At 43.7% G+C, this 16429-nt stretch overlaps 1 protein-coding gene across 4 annotated transcripts in view; it reads right to left on the reverse strand.

The window, feature by feature from the left end:
• The window catches only part of KIRREL3 (kirre like nephrin family adhesion molecule 3), a 1324921-nt gene that overhangs the window by 572277 nt on the left and 736215 nt on the right, over positions 1-16429 (reverse strand). For all 4 annotated transcript variants that reach the window (XM_077457844.1, XM_077457843.1, XM_077457846.1 and 1 more), the window contains exon 2: positions 13595-13651. In XM_077457844.1, coding sequence (XP_077313970.1) covers positions 13595-13651 — 57 coding nt within the window. The remainder of the gene's footprint in view (positions 1-13594; positions 13652-16429) is intronic.

Raw genomic sequence — 16429 nt, forward strand, 5'->3', positions numbered from 1 at the left:
AGGAAAATTATGGAAAGGCGAGTATACAATTTTCTGTTTTCCTTGTGCATGATGGCAAGTGAGGCTCCTTGAGTACAAAGCCTGCAGTTCTGATGTCCTTTTTCACAGAGGTTGTAGCAACCAGAAATACGGTCTTTAGGGTTTGCAGAGTGTAGTCAATTCTGTAGGATAGAAATGAGGCCTTGATAGAAATGAGAACCATAAGCAAGTTCCACATAGGGAACAATGGTTTCCTGGGAGGTCTATAACTTCATGCAAGCCTTTTAAGAATTGCATCACTAAAGGGTTAAGGACTCCTTAAACCCTTGCAAGTACAGACAAGGCTAAACTTTGAGTTTTAAACATATTTGAGCCTAGGCCTCTGTTCAGCTGTAACAACTGTAGAACCTTGGCTGGTTTAGGTGATAAAGGACTCCAGGCTTTTGCTATGTGAGATCTGCATAATTTTCCCATATTCTTTGGTAAATCTTATTCATGAAGACGTCTCTGGTTTGACACAAGGTAGGCACTACCTGCACTGAACATGCTTGACTTGGTAGCCCCTGCCTCCCAACTTCCATGCCATCAAGACTATTCTTTTGGAGCTGGATGGCAAAACTGTCCATGGGAGAGCGAATCCATCATCACTGGGAAGCGGCAGCGGTGATTCAATGCTTAAGAGTAGGAGGGAGAGACACTAGAGCCTCTTAAGCCAAAATGGTATATTTGCAATTATTGATACAGGAAGCTCCACTGACAGCCTAAGAATTCTACCCTTCCACTGCTGTCTAGGCACAGTACAAATCTTGCTCCTAAGAGAAGTGAACGCCAGAAGTGCTTTGAACACTATTTGGTTCAAGAAAATTCAATACTATTCCTCATAAGCTTAACATCCGATGACCTTAAGCAGCCTGCTCTTTGAAATGAGTCCCCCAACCTTTCTAGCTGGGATCTGATGTGATAATGTTCCATCTGAAAACAACAGATCAGTTACGAAGAACCAAGCATACTCCGGCACTGTTCTGCTGGAAGAGACTTCACTCCCAAAGCACCTTTGGCTTTCTCTATCAGAGGACGGAAATTCCCTTGTGGAAGTTCTACTGAATTTTTCCCGTCGCTACTGCAGACAGTAAGACCTTTGTGAATGCCATGGGCCAAAGGGGACCAAAGGGGAGGGACTCCAACTGGTAAGGGAATTGAGGATGAATTGAGACAAGTAGGTGTCTGATAAACCTACAGGAGAATTCCATCTCCCATATTTATGAATAATATAATTGATTGGAGGTTTTCCATCTTGCACGACTCCGACTTTCTGCTGCTTGTCAAATTTTTTTTTTTTACTTTAGCACTGGGCACGGATCACCTGGTTTTTATTTTTTGCTAGGAACAGAGGTGAACCAAATCCTCATCTCCTCTGTGTAACTAGAACCTTCACAATTGCTCTTTTTCTTCTTTTAAATCCAGCTACAAACTAGACCAGAATATTTTAACTTTTCCATCAACTCAGGTAGCCTGACTGACTGGAATAGATTGAGCCCCCGTTCACTCCTATGCGAATTAGATGTGTGTTTCCCCGCATCTAATTCGCATAGTAGGAGAATGTGACTGGCTCCCTATGGAGCCGGTTCACATATCTCCGGGGCAGCTGCTGAAATGGGGAACAGGGACACATAGCGCTCCTGTGCGTTTTGCAGTGGGTTATAGCGTGAACCTAGGCTGAAAGCTGGACTTCCCACCTGTCAATGTTATATGATCGTTATGCTCATTGAATTATGCCCCTGCATGGGTAAGTTTGTCACGTTATACTTTTACAATAAAAATTATTGTACCAGAAAGGCAGACCTCCCTTAAACTTCCACCAATGTCACGCCAATATAGCTGATATGGCCCACTGATCCTGAAGATTTTCCCTCCAGGTGTGTGCGTAAAGCTTCGCACAGGCACCCCATGGATTAGTGTACCCTTAAAAAGGACTTCAGCTGTTCTCTTAAGGCAGGAGCCTTAGATCTTTAAGGCTTCAATAATGAAGATTGGGTACTTCTCCAGTTGGTTTACTAATCTTTTTCCTGGTCCGTACATATTTTGCCTCCTGGTATCTACTTGGGAGTTGCCACCTGTATGCTGGACCTTTTTGAATTTTCTGTTTTTTATCAGACGATATTTGCCCCGACCTGCTATTGGTAACCCTTGAGATGGCTCTGTCCTGTCTACTTCCAAATAGATTGGATCTGTGTTCTGGTGTCTTGTACCTTTTTTTTTTTTTTTGGGCGGGATCCACCAAGCCATGACTTCAGCCATAATGCACTCCTTGCCGTGACCGCAGGGAGCAACAATCTTGAAAAACATCAATTGACGTCTGACACATCCACCACAAAGTATGCCGCCAATTTCAGCTCTTATAAAGCTGTTACCACCTTGTCTCTTCACTTCGTCCAGACGGGCTTAAGGGGTTACTCCACCTTTTTTTTTATTTATTTTTTAATCTGCAGAGCTGCAATGTTCTGTAAAATGCAATGAAACATGACTATCTGGAGGTGCTCAGAATGTGTACAGAACACCCCCCCTTCCGAAACAATTTCCTGCTTGTATGACTGGTTCTCTGATTTTCCCAGAAGTCTGCACCAAGATAAAAGTCCGATTTTTTTTTTGCATCATGTCTAAAGGGATGCAGACCCTGCTACTTTCCCCAGAGTCCTGCAGGTGCAGCAGCTGGTTAATAATTATGAAACCACTCCCATTAGACGCACTCAGCACATGAGCTGGTTATTGCTGGTGTGCCAGCACCTGCAGATGCTACAGTATGTACGGGCACTTCAGATCTAGAGCTAATTTTCAGACTAGAGCCTCCTTGAATGTGACATGTCTTGCCAGCTACATTCATGATGCATCCATCATCAGAGGAGACTGCAGCAGGTTGACCCCTAGCTTTTTCAAGGTATACAGTTTTGACAGCCTGTTTATAAGGGCATTTTTCTCTGACCCCTTCTTGGATGAACTCTTTCAGTTGTTCAGTGAAGGAAATTATTACCTTCTAACCTTGTGGAGAGTTTCCTCCACTTCAACCCAGGCAGTTGTGTTTTTAGCTGCCCTTGCAAAAAAGTCTCTATTGGGCAATCTTCAGAGCTTGTGGCCCCTTTAACACTTTCTTCTCATGGCAAGCTTTCCTATTTGGTCACCATCTACTGGCTCTGGTTGGAAGTGCTAGACAATTCATGCACTATAGCTTGTCAAGCAATGAATTTCCACCACAAATGCAGCAACCATCAGGGCTGGTAATCTGTGGTGTTTGTAAACGGGGAGCAAACAAAATGAGAGGCGAGATGACATTGATCAATGTTGCCTATATGTCTGCACTTGAATGGTGACTGTTCTGGCTTTTAGCAGGCTCTCTTCATCTTGAGGTCCTTGCAGGGCTGTATAGTGCTTGTTCCAGGCAGATTTGACATACTAGCTTGGCAGGCAATGACTTTCCACCATAAATGCAGTGACTATTAGGTGTGATAATTTGTGATGCTTGTAAACCGGGAGAAATAATAATGAGGAGTGAGATGATGTGCTTAACCACATGCCGACCGGGCCATAGCCGAAAGACGGCTACAGCGTGGTTTGCTTATTCTGGGTGGACGTCCATGGGATGCCCTCACAGAAGGGAGCGCTCCCGGGAACATCTGTGACCGCTGGGTCGGCGCATCGCGGTAAATGGCCGCTGATAGCTGCCGTTTACCATGTGATCAATCTGTCAAATGACAGAGCATCACTTGTAAACAAACCGGTGTCATCTTCCCCCCCTTCTCTGTACCGATCGGTACAGTGTGAGAGGAGAAAGGGAGAAATCGTTTGCAGTGCTGTGGCCACTACAGATCCAGCCCACAGCACTGCTCCGTACCCATATCCTGCCAGTACTAGCCAATACTCTGCCATACATTTTCACAAAGATTTTTTTTTTTGTTTACCGAATTTTTCGTCTTTTTTGATTTATAACGCAAAAAAAAAAAAACAGCGGTGATTAAATACCACCAAAGGAAAGCTCTATTTGTGTGAAAAAGAGGACAAACATTTCATATAGGTACAGTGTTGCATGACTGAGTAATTGTCATTCAAAATGCGAGAGCACCGAAAGCTGAAAATTGGTTTGGTTAGAAAGGGTGTTTAAAGTGGTTGTAAACCCTTACAACACACTTTGACCTACAGGTAAGCCTAGATTAAGGCTTACCTGTAGGTCCAAGAAATATCTCCTAAACCTATACGGTTTAGGAGATATTTGCCCGAAGACAGGCACCGCTGTCTACGGCGCATGCGCCGTAGACAGCGGCACGCAGGCGCACTGAGCGCGGCATCTTCAACGACGGAGTGACATCATCGCAGCTTCGCCGAATGACAGCAGCGGAGCTGCGAGACCCCACACCGAGAAGATGGATGTGCCGGACTACAGGGGACAGCGGTGACTTCGCTGGCTCCTGTGTCAGGTAAGTGACACATAATGGACTACTATGCGATGCATAGTAGTCCATTATGCTTTGCCTTTACAGGGAATGAAAGAGGAAGTAAACCCATCAGGGTTTACTTCCTCTTTAAGTGCCCAGTGGTCAATGGTTAAATCAACATTGCCTGGATGTCTGTTCTTACAGGACTACAGATATTGGCTCTCTTTTTCTCAGTCTTCACTACTTACGTAATCCCTATACCTTAAAAGCAATGGGTGGTCTGACTGGACAGCGTTTCCCATAGAAACAGAGCGAAGCAGCAGACTGAAATGAAAAACAACATAATGCTATGTCTCCACTATTGCGACCTGAAATTTTGCCGCAAATTTGATGCCACTTGAAGCAATGCCTGTGTATTCTTAGAGTCTATGAACACAGATATGAACGGTACTCATTGGAAATCATGGGGTATGGCTTGTCATGCGACTTTCCAGTGACAAGTCACACTAGTGGAAACTGAGCCCAACACAGTGACCCCAGAGCAAGCATTGAAAAGGGGATAGGAAGAGCCCAGGTGAATGACCTAAAGAGCACAATGATCCTAGAGCAACACTGACAAGGAGATAGGAAAAACACAGGTGAATGCCATAAAAAGGGAAAAATATACCTGCAAACAATGACCACATAAGCATCCAGCATGCATGAGTAGAGAGCACCACCATTTGTTGCCCAAAAATGCCATAAAACCATTTAGAACTCACATTTGCCATTAGTGATGATATCAGTACCTGAGCATTCTCAGATCACCATCCTGGAAAAGCTCTAGCCAAGTAGCCAGGAAACAGAGAGGCCGCATCACTTCCTGCCTCTCATGCTCACAGTGTACTTGCACTGCTGCAGCCATCTTAGGAATGGCAAATGCCCATAACACAGAGGAAAGAAGTAAAAAGCATATGGAAAGCAAAGGGAAACACTGCCACTTACGTCAAAGCTTGTTTAACCACCTCAATACAGTGCACTTACACCCCCTTCCTGACCAGACCAATTTTCAGCTTTCATCGCTCTCACAATTTGAATGACAATTACTCAGTCATCCAACACTGTACCCATATGAAACTTGCATCTTTTTTTCCACACAAATAGAGCTTTCTTTTAGTGGTATTTAATCACTAGTGGGTTTTTTATTTTTTGTGCTATAAATAAAATAAAACGTAAATATTGTGAAAAAAATGCCTTTTTCTTTGTTTCTGTCATAAATTTTTGCTAATTAGTAATTTTTCTTCATAAATTTTGGCCAAAATGTATACTGCTACATATCTTTGGTAAAAATAACCCACATTAGTATATATTATTTGGTCTTTTTTAAAGTTATAGAGTCTACAAACTATGGTGCCAATTGCTGAAAATTGATCACATCTGATCAGGCCTTCAGTACATCAGGTGTATCTCATTTCTTAAGACACTAAGTGCCCGTTCACACTACCGCGACTTGTCAGGCGACTTAGCCGCCTGACAAGTCGCGCTCCGTTCTGTACTATGGAACCGTTCTAATAGTAGCGACTCAAGTCGCTCCGACTTAGAAAAAGGTTCCTGTACTATTTTTGGGGCGACTTCAGGCGACTTACATTGACTTCTATACAGAAGTCATTTTGCAAGTCGCCGCTGAAGTCGTGTGCAGGTCGCGTCTGTGAGTCGCGCTGCAAGTCGCGTCGCCCCTGTGTGAACGGGCACTAACAAGTCAGGAAAGTACAAATACCCCCCAAATGACCCCTTTTTACAAAGTAGACATTCCAAGGTATTAAGTAAGTAGCATGGTGAGTTTTTTTAAGTTGTCATTTTTCCCACAATTCTTTACAAAATGAAGATTTTTTTTTATTATTATTATTTTTTACAAAATTGTCATATTATCAGGTTATTTCTCACACACAGCATATGCATACAACAAATTACACCCCAAAATACATTCTGCTACTCTTCCCGAGTACGGCGATACCACATGTGTGAGACTTTTACACAGCCTGGCCACATACAGAGCACCAACATTGATGTAGTACCTTCAGACGTTCTAAGAGCAAAAATGATGCATCTCATTTCTCAACCACCTATTACACTTTTGAAGGCCCTGGAGTACCAGGACAATGGAATTTCCCATAAAATTAGGTACTCGGGTACCCTGATGGACCGTGACAGATACTCGGGTACTCTGATGTGCCGTGACAGGTACTCGGGTACTCTGATGTGCCGTGACAGGTACTCGGGTACTCTGATGTGCCGTGACAGATACTCGGGTACTCTGATGTGCCGTGACAGGTACTCGGGTACTCTGATGTGCCGTGACAGGTACTCGGGTACTCTGATGGGCTCGGACAGGTACTCGGGTACTCTGATGGGCTCGGACAGGTACTCGGGTACTCTGATGGGCTCGGACAGGTACTCGGGTACTCTGATGGGCTTGGACAGGTACTCGGGTACTCCTGATGGGCTGTGACAGGTACTCAAATACTCTGATGGACTGTGACAGGTACTCTGATGGACTGTGATTGACAGGTACTATGAGGGGTGGTGACAGGTCCTCTTTATTGGGGGGGCAATCAGTGCGCTTGATGTGTACTGTAGGCAGTAACGAGATGTTACCACAATCTCCTTCTCACACACGATCGGTGTGTGAGGAGGAGAACCCGGTAACATCTCGTTACCGTGGTTTGTTTACATTTTAGTGATCGGCTGTGAAAGGATCACAGCCGATCACGTGGGTAAACAGCCGGCCAATGGCTGTTTACCAGCGTCGGTGACGAGCAGTGTTCCCGGGGAACACACCGCCACCGATCGCGCGCATGCACCGTGCATAGTCGGGGTGTGACCATCTGTGATCGGCCGTGACTTCATCACGGCCGATCACGTGGTAAACAGCCATAACCAATGGCTGTTCACCCCCTGCAGTGGCGAGCAGTGTCTCCGTGACACGCCGCCACAGAAGAAACAGGAATGTGCCGCGCACGATGGCACACAATAGGTGCGCCGCCTGGCCGTCTTTTGACGGCCGGCGGTCAGCAACTAGTTAAAGTGGAAGTAAACCCTTCTATCGTTTTCAGTCAAGGAAGCTGCCATCATCTAATGATTCTTCAACTGCCATAATGCTGCACATGTGATCAGTTATGAAACCAGACATTGGATGGTTTGAAAGTTTGGTTGAGAGCACAACCAATGTGAAAGTTAGCATTTCCGGCATGCCAGGAATGTAAGTGTTTTTTGAAACTGGGTTTACTCCCGCTTTAAAGCTTTCTTTGAGAAGCCAGCACCACCAGAATGGGCCTCCAGCCATATAGGCTCATTTTGAAACTGTATAGGAAGGACTTCCACCCAGGAGAGGCTGAAATATGCCCCCCAGACCACCAGAATTGGGTGCCAACCATATAGGCTCATTTAGAGACTGTACAGGAAGGACTTCCACCCAAGAGGGGCTAAACCTGGCTGGGGCGACAAACGGTAAGGGATACCTCACGATTTCAGCCCTGATCAGGTAAGAAAAAACAGGAAACTGCTGTGAGCCGATTCTGTCTTTGATTTATAGTTAACCAGTCCTATCAGGTTTTAAGTAATTTTCTATAAAAAAAAAAGGATTTTAACTTGAAACCAACAAATGTCAGAGAAAGGTTTAGTGTTTAAAGCAGGAGTCCCGCAATTTTTTTTTTAAGTCAGCAGCTACAAATACTGCAGATGCTGGCTTTTCAAATAAGGACACTGACCTGTCCCACCTGTCCCTCGGTCCTTGGATGCTGCCGCCGCCATCTTCAGTAAAGGAATCAGGAAATGAAGCCTTGCGGCCTCACTGCCGATTCCCTATTGCGCATGTGCGAGTCGCGCAACGCAATCCGAATGGTCTGTGCTGTCTCTGGGACCAGTGTGTGTCCCAACAGACAGCACGGTGGGACGGGAAGAGGCATAGACTCCTGCCCCACTCCTGAGACAGGTATCTGCACCCCCCTCCCCCTGAATAGTGCCAAATGTGCCCCTGGAGGGGGGGGGGGTTCCAAAAAGCGGAAGTTCAATTTTTGTGTGAACCTCCGCTTTAAGTGGTTAAAATTTCCTCATTTACAGACCAAAGTGTATTCCTTTGATCTAAAGGACAAATCGTTACAATGTTTATAATTAATTCCACTGCTAAAGAATTTTGTGATTCTTGGCAGACTGCCCGTTTTTTTTTTCTCCCTTTCTTTTGATGGCTGTCGGCTTTAGCAGAGCAGAGAGAATTCTCTGCATAGAAAGAATCTGGAAATACTTTGTCAAGATCGCAACAGGGAAAATATTGAGTTAACGATTCTTAATGATTAATCATGCAGTTCTAGTTTCCACCATAAGTTCACACAGGCGTACATAAGCATATCTTTGTGTGAAGGGCTGTTTTTTGTTTGCATGGGATGCACAGGTGTTCTGTTCGTCCGCATGCAGTCAGGTCCATTTATGTTTATTGGGATACAGCAGCTGCACAGACACAGCAATTGGTCCTAATATGACAGCCAAGCAGGTGGCATTGCCTGTCCCCAAACACAGACAGTATGTGTTTAGGGACACACGTGTGCACCTACATGGCTATCAAATTGGGAGTGGGACCAGTAGACATGAATGGGACTGCCTGCACACAGGCACACAACACCTATGCATCCTGTGCAGGCAAACATGACTCTTTGCATGGATGTTCGAATAAAGTGGTTGTAAACTTCAGACATAATATATGAACAAAGCATATCCCTCTATAGTGTGTGCGTGTCTCAATCCAGAGTACTAAGTGTCATTTATGTATGCTACTTTGTTTCTCTGCTATCATGAATCACTTCTGACAGTTTTTCCTGACACCAAGAGAAAAAAGGTGAAAGGGGAGGGAGTTCCAGCTGATTGACAGCCTCAGCTCTGTTCCTGTGTGCTGTGTGAAGGGGGTTGTGTCTCCTCCCTCCAATCAGCTGTCAGATTTCTCATCCCTGAGCTCTGCAGAGAGTAACTTTAGCTCTCCGTACCCTTTTTTCGGAACTCTCATAAAAACATTATAATTCATCACTTTGAACGGATGTGGAGAAGTAAAGACTGCATATAGACAAATACAACGTATGTGGGAGAATTTGTTTCATCTCTGTGTATCACCTGAGGACAGTCCCTTCGCTTGGTATAAGTAAGGGTTTACAACCACTTTAAGCATGCCCATCTGATCAAGTCCTAACAGTTAGACTTTTTCATTTATTTTCTAATCCAGGAGAGGTGGGAAAATCCAGAGAGATTTCACTGCTGGAGTCTCCAAGAAGTTTTGAAAAGCCTTTGGGTGAATTGGATGATTGTACTCAATCTATACCGCACACTTAATGTGGATGGGGGAAAAATATGTAGGCTGTCTGTAATAGGGATGGAGGTCACCCGGGGTGGCCCAGCCCGTCCATTAAGGGAGCATGGGCACCGCCTCCCCTATCCATCCTGCCGCGTCTGGCCCCTTGCAGGATGTCGAGCGCATGAATTACAGCGGTAGGGGCAGTGGCACCCCGATGAACAGCCATACCAGAACAGCACAGCTGCATCTGTCCCTCTCTTCCCCCCCTGTCTCACACTAACACAGGGACTGAAGCCACCTCCGAGTGCCTTCCTGTATACACAGACAGAGGGGGAGGAGAATGGACACAGCATCAACAGGACGTGCTGCTCTGAGGTTATAGGTCTGCATACAATATGGCACTTGCAGGGGAAGTGGGGAAGTTATCAATTAAAAGATACAGTGATTTAGGGGGCTGGAAGAGGATGCTGTATGTGCTAGGGGGCACTTTGGGAGAAGAGAGGATTTGTGCTAGAAGGGGGGTTTAATATAAAATTAGACCCCCCTTCTAGCACAAATCCTCTCTGCTCCCAAAGTGGCCCCTAGCACAAAAAGCTTCCTCTTCCAGCCCCCTAAATCACTGTGAGTATCCTTCTTTGATAACTTTCCCCCCATGTTCTAAGAGATGCTGGTTGCTATTAAGGAGACAATCATGGTGTCTGGGATCAGTGGACACAGTGGCTGAGTTTTGATGACACAGTGGCTGCGTTTTGATGACACAGTGGCTGCTTTTTAATGACACAGTGGCTGCTTTTTAATGACACAGTGGCTGCGATTGATGACACAGTGGCTGTGTTTTGATGACACAGTGGTTGCGTTTTGATGACACAGTGGCTGCGTTTTGATGACACAGTGAGACTGCTATTAATGGGTTTTTTTTCAGAATTTTTCAGTTCGTTTGCGTCTCCCAAAAATTTTGAGCACCAGCCGCCACTGGGTGGGGTTTTTTTTTTTGAAGCACTGATTGGAGCCTTTGGCTCTAATAGGTTTCAAAATAGGGATGACTCCGGGCACAGAGAGTGCACTCACAGCCCACCCAGGTGTGTTAGAATAGCAAATAAATATTCGCTATTCTAACACTGGTCCTCCTCCCAGTCAATCAATGAGACCCATCACCCGATTGGCTGAAAGGACAGGCAATCCTATTGGACACCTAGGAGGAGGAGAGGACCACATTGGTGGAAGCGAGGACACAGGAGCCAATGCATACTCTCTGGATGCCCACTGCCCGGATGCCTGCTGCCTGAATGCCTGCTGCACGGCTGCCGAATGCCTGCTGCATGTATGCCCGCCACCTAGATGGAGTGAGTGCTAGACCGGCAAACCAGTGAGGGGGGGTTGGGAGCTGGTTGTGTTTGCCGCCCCCCCAAAAAAGACCACCAGCCACCACTGGAGGTCACTATTGAATTAGGGTTGATATACATTTTTTTCACACAAGAATACGGCAACATTCATCCAGAATTCACACATTTTTCTATCTAATGAAAAATATGTGGGAATCTTGGGTGACAACTGTGGATTTTGGGTGGACAACACTTATAAGGAAATTGTATGTATTGATGCAAAAAACAAAACATAAATAATATAATTTCCTAAATGGCTGCTGACCGCTCACTCCTGCGAATGGGCGGCAGGCACAGACAGTCATGCCACGTACATTGCTGGCCTTCTACTGGGTTTGGGGCACGCTCCCCCTGCCGACCCGTGCTGTCAATGGGCACAGTACAAATTTGGCAGCAGATTTCAGCAAATGATTTAGGCTGAAACCTGCTGACTGGCTGTGTTCCATCACACACAGAGTTCTGTGTTTACAAAGACACAGCAATCTGGCTTTTTCTTCTCCTTGAAAAGCAGGGAAAAAAACAGCCAGATCAGAAAGAAAAGGCATCTCACATTACACATTGTTAGGCCCACAGTTAACCCCTTCATTGCTCCTAGATGTTCATTCCTTCCCAGCCAGTGTCATTAGTACAGTGTCAGTGCACAATATTATCTCTAATCACTGTATAAGTTCCACTAGCAATGTCAGTGTCAGTGACCCTCCCAGCCTTTATCTGTTAGTGCCAGATTGCCCACCACCTTATCACAGTCCCACTATAAGTTGACTAAATTCCAGTATATATACCATAGATTGTAGACACTATAACTTCCACACAAAGCAATTAATACACACTTATTAGGATTTATTTTTTTACCAAAGACATACAGAATACATTTTAGCCTAAATGTATGAAGAAATAACATTTTTAGATTTCTTTAAAAAAATAAAATGTATTTTTTCATAATATATATATATATCACAGTGGTGATCAAACTCAATTTGTGTGGAAAAAAATTATACAAATTTAATTTGTGTACAGTGTATGACCATGCAATTGTCAGTAACAAAGTGACGAATAGCATTGAATGCCCTTGTAATGAAGGGGGTAAAACTTTCCAGCGGTCAAGAAATTTAAAAAAAGTATGAAAAAAATTAAATAAAATTGATGCATAATTACTTTTGTATATTTGACTAATTTACGGGCTCCGGCTGACCAAGGCTTCACATGAGTGTATTAAAATACTCCTATTTATGCTGGATCATTCTGGAACTAGCAGAAACTAGACATAGATGTACACTGACAAAAAATTTGTTTGTTTTCATTGCATTCTTTTTTTACTTTTCTCTGAAATTCTGAAATTCAGAAATCCAAAAATTCTGATTTTGTAATTTTCGAATTTCCGAATTCTGGATTTCCAAATTTTTTAATTCCGAATTTCCCAAATTTTCAAACTTCCGAATTTCAGAAATGTCAAATTTCTGAAACTTTTAATTTTCCAATTTCCGATATTTAGAATTACCAAATTTCAGAAATTCAGAATTTCTGAAATTTGACAATTTGGAAATTCGAAATTTGGAAATTCGCAAATTCAGAGTTTCAAATTTCCAACTTTCCACATTTCTGAATTTACGAATTTTTGAATTTCCAAAATTCTGAAATTTAGAATTTTCCAATTTCTGAAATTTAGAATTTTCCAATTTCTGAAATTTAGAATTTTCCAATTTCTGAAATTTAGAATTTTCCAATTTCTGAAATTTAGAATTTTCCAATTTTCGCTCACAGTAAATATCCTGCGAATGGGCGGCAGGCACAGACAGTCATGCCACGTACATTGCTGGCCTTCTACTGGGTTTGGGGAACGCTCCCCCTGCCGACCCGTGCTGTCAATGGGCACAGCACAAGTTTGGCAACAGATTTCAGCAAATTCGGAAACTCGAAATTCAGAAAAATTTATGAATTTGTCAAAATTTAGTTAAAAAACGAATTTGAAACTAAACGAATTGCACATGTCTAGCAGAAACATCAGAAGTATAAATGGCGTGTTAAACTCTGGAAGATATACCTAATGGTCATGCATGCTTCCCTTTTTTTGATTCCTGCCCATTGCTTGATTTGGCTACTGCCTTTTCTTGCTAAATAAACATTTGAGAAAATAAATAAATGTTGCATAATTAAAAACGTGTTTACATGGATATGAGTGTAAAGTCATTCTCTATACTCAGTATACTCATGTGTTCTAGTCACTGGAATGAATCTATGTGCACTTTAATGCGCAGATGTGTGTAAATGATTCCAGTAAGCTTGTCTCCCCATGCAGGTATGGGGCATTTGTTTCCCACCCTTGAACGCTGCTCTAAAATATGAATGTGTATGGACACATTGGCTAGCCTGGGTATTTAAAAAAAAAAAAAAAAAGAAAAGAAAAATGGCTTTAAATGCAGCATTTTTCTGCCTGTGTGCATGAGGCCCAAGGCTCTCAGCCATCCCCTGAAGACAGTAAGCAAAATGGAACTCACCTTCAGACATTTTACGGAACTTGTCCTTCGACATAAATCCCAGAGCCAGACCAAATTCTGAAAAACAATCACAAAAGACAGCAAATTAATCACACCACCCAGCTGGAAGTACACATTACTGTATATGTTAGAATGAACAGTGGTTTTAAATATGGGGGACATTTTTTTTTGTCTGACCACTTTTCATGCTGGATTCCACTGAATTTACCCACCATGCACAGGAATTCATGTTCGCTACATATGGCAATTTAATCTGGGTATAGGGGGCCAACACCAACCTACGCAATTAAAGATGTTAGAGCATACATCAAATACGCAGCAACAGGGCCACAAATAGGGAGGTAAAGGAAATTCTCCCATAATGGAACTGGGTTCCATTAGGTCATGGGGGGGCTCTGGCCCAAGAGGAGCTGCCCCCAGGGCTGGACTGGGACAGAAATTTGGCCCTGGACTTCATCCAGACCGGCCCACTTACATTTTGAGTGTCCCATCACCAGCCCCCTTACAACAGACTGTCCCATTACCAGCCCCCTTACATCAGAGTGTCCCATCACCAGCCCCCTTACATCAGAATGGCCCACTGAGCCATCGGCCCACCGGGAAACTCCCGGTAGTCCCAATGGCCAGTACATGCCTGGCTGCCCCCCTCTACTTACCCCCTTTTGATTGTCAGTGGTTGACAGTAAGGGAGAGAGAGAGGTACTGTGAAGCGTTATATTGGGAGAGAGGTGGCAGTCTACAAAAATCAATGTTTTTTTTATTTGTAACCGAAAAAATATTTCAACCAATCAGGGCTGGAAGACTTGGCATTGCTCGCATTGTGAAAAAGGCAAATGTTATGGAAGCTTACTTATTCCATTGAACAATTTGGAAAGGTGGCGCGTGTGCCCCAACCTGCTGGAAGCTTGCGCCAACTGTGCTTTTATAGATTTGGCAAAGCTTCCAACAGCATAACTGGCAAACATTCAGATTTTTTGTCTCTTTATATCCACAGTATATCAACATGTTTTACATTGAGGTATATTTAATTCTTTATGTTTAATAGCGATAAGAGAAATAAGTAAAAAATCCACTCCGTTATGGCAGATACTTGCTAGTGAGGTCCTTCTCTTCAATAAATCATTGCAAATATAAAGACCTTACTTCCATAACGTGATTGAACCTGCCTCTCCCCTGATCTATAGTATCATTATTATTATTATACACATACCTCCCAACTTTTTGAGATGGGAATGAGGAACACCTATCAGCAAAAGCATGCAGGCATAGGACACACCCCTGCCACACCCCCTTAAAGGAAAATTGTACAAACAAAAACAAAAAAAGATTGGTTAAACACACAAGTGCTTTTTTACCACTACTATTCCTTTATATTGGCTTTTGGAATTTACAAATGCAGCAATTTAGAAATCAGATGAAATGTTTAGTGCTGGAAAACACGTTTTGATGGATAAAAAGTGCATTTTAAAAACATCTATATAGATCAGACCAAAATGAGGGACAAATGAGGAGGAATGAGGGACAGAGGGACATTGCTCCAAATCAGGAACAGTCCCTCAAAATCAGGGCCAGTTGGGAGCTATGTTATACAGGATTTATATAGTGCCAACAGTTTGCACAGCACTTTACAACATGAGGGCAGAGAGTACAATTACAGTACAATTTGATACAGCAGGAATCAGAGAGCCCTGCTCAATAGAGCTTACACTCTAAGGGGAAGGGTCAAGTGATAAAAAAGGTAATTACTGTGGGGGATGATCCAATGGACAAAATAATAGTGCAGTTGTTAGGTAGAGGCAGGATAGTCCTCTCTGAACAAAAGGGTTTACAGGGATCATCTAAAAGTGGACAGAGCAGGAGTTGGAGTCTGAGAAAGAATCTATTCTGACACACAGGCGGGGGGGGGGGGGGGGGGTCTGGTTGATCTGGAGCCTGGGACTAGTCTAGAGCAGAGCTTATGCATTGCTGCTGTGTCCGGGTATCGGGAGAACACAAACCCGGGCACGGCTGTCAAAACCCGGGTTGTCTGGGTCATTCCCATACAGGTGGCAACCCTAGTAGGAGATAGTCGGACATATTGAGCTAGGGAGTTCCATTGGCTGGAATAGACTCAGAAGAAGTCCTGGAGATGAATATGGGAGGAGGAGGAGACAAGGGAGCATATATGATTTCTCTGTTATAATTTATCACAGTGGGTTAGAGGTGATGATAACAGATACAAAGTTTATGAGGGTGTCAGGTTCTGGTGGACTACATACTGGCTACTCTCTCATGGGAGATAAAGACACAGAGGATAGATTTACTTTAGGTAAATAGGCTGTGCACTTTGCAAGGGAATTTGTTTTCTAACGAGTGGAATGTCCGACAGAATAAGTCAGACGGAAGCTTTTTATCATATATTCTGATCGTGTGTATGCCTCAACGGACTTTCTATGTCGAAAATTCTGATGGACCTAGAATTAGAGCATGTTCTAAATATTTCCGACGGAACCAATTCCTATTGGGAAAATACGTTTGTCCGTATGCTGTTCCGACAGACCAAAAACGACGCATGCTCTGAACAAGTACGAGACGGAAGCTATTGGCTACTGGCTATTGAACTTCCTTTTTCTAGTCCCGTTGCACACGTTTTACGCCAGCGTGTTCTTAACGATCAGACTTTGGTGTGACCGTGTGTATGCAAGACAATTTCAGCGGAATTCCGTCTGAACTCCGTTGGAAAAACCTTCAGAGTTTATTCCGACGGGAAAACCGGTCGTGTGTACAGGGCATTACATCGCTTTCACATCTATAATCTAATCATGTACAAGCAGAAAGGCTGTTCTTTTTATTTTC

The sequence above is a fragment of the Lithobates pipiens genome, unplaced genomic scaffold (assembly GCF_037356315.1).
Source record: "Lithobates pipiens isolate NorthernLeopardFrog02 unplaced genomic scaffold, aLitPip1_a1.2 Scaffold_27, whole genome shotgun sequence".
Lineage (NCBI taxonomy): Eukaryota > Metazoa > Chordata > Amphibia > Anura > Ranidae > Lithobates > Lithobates pipiens.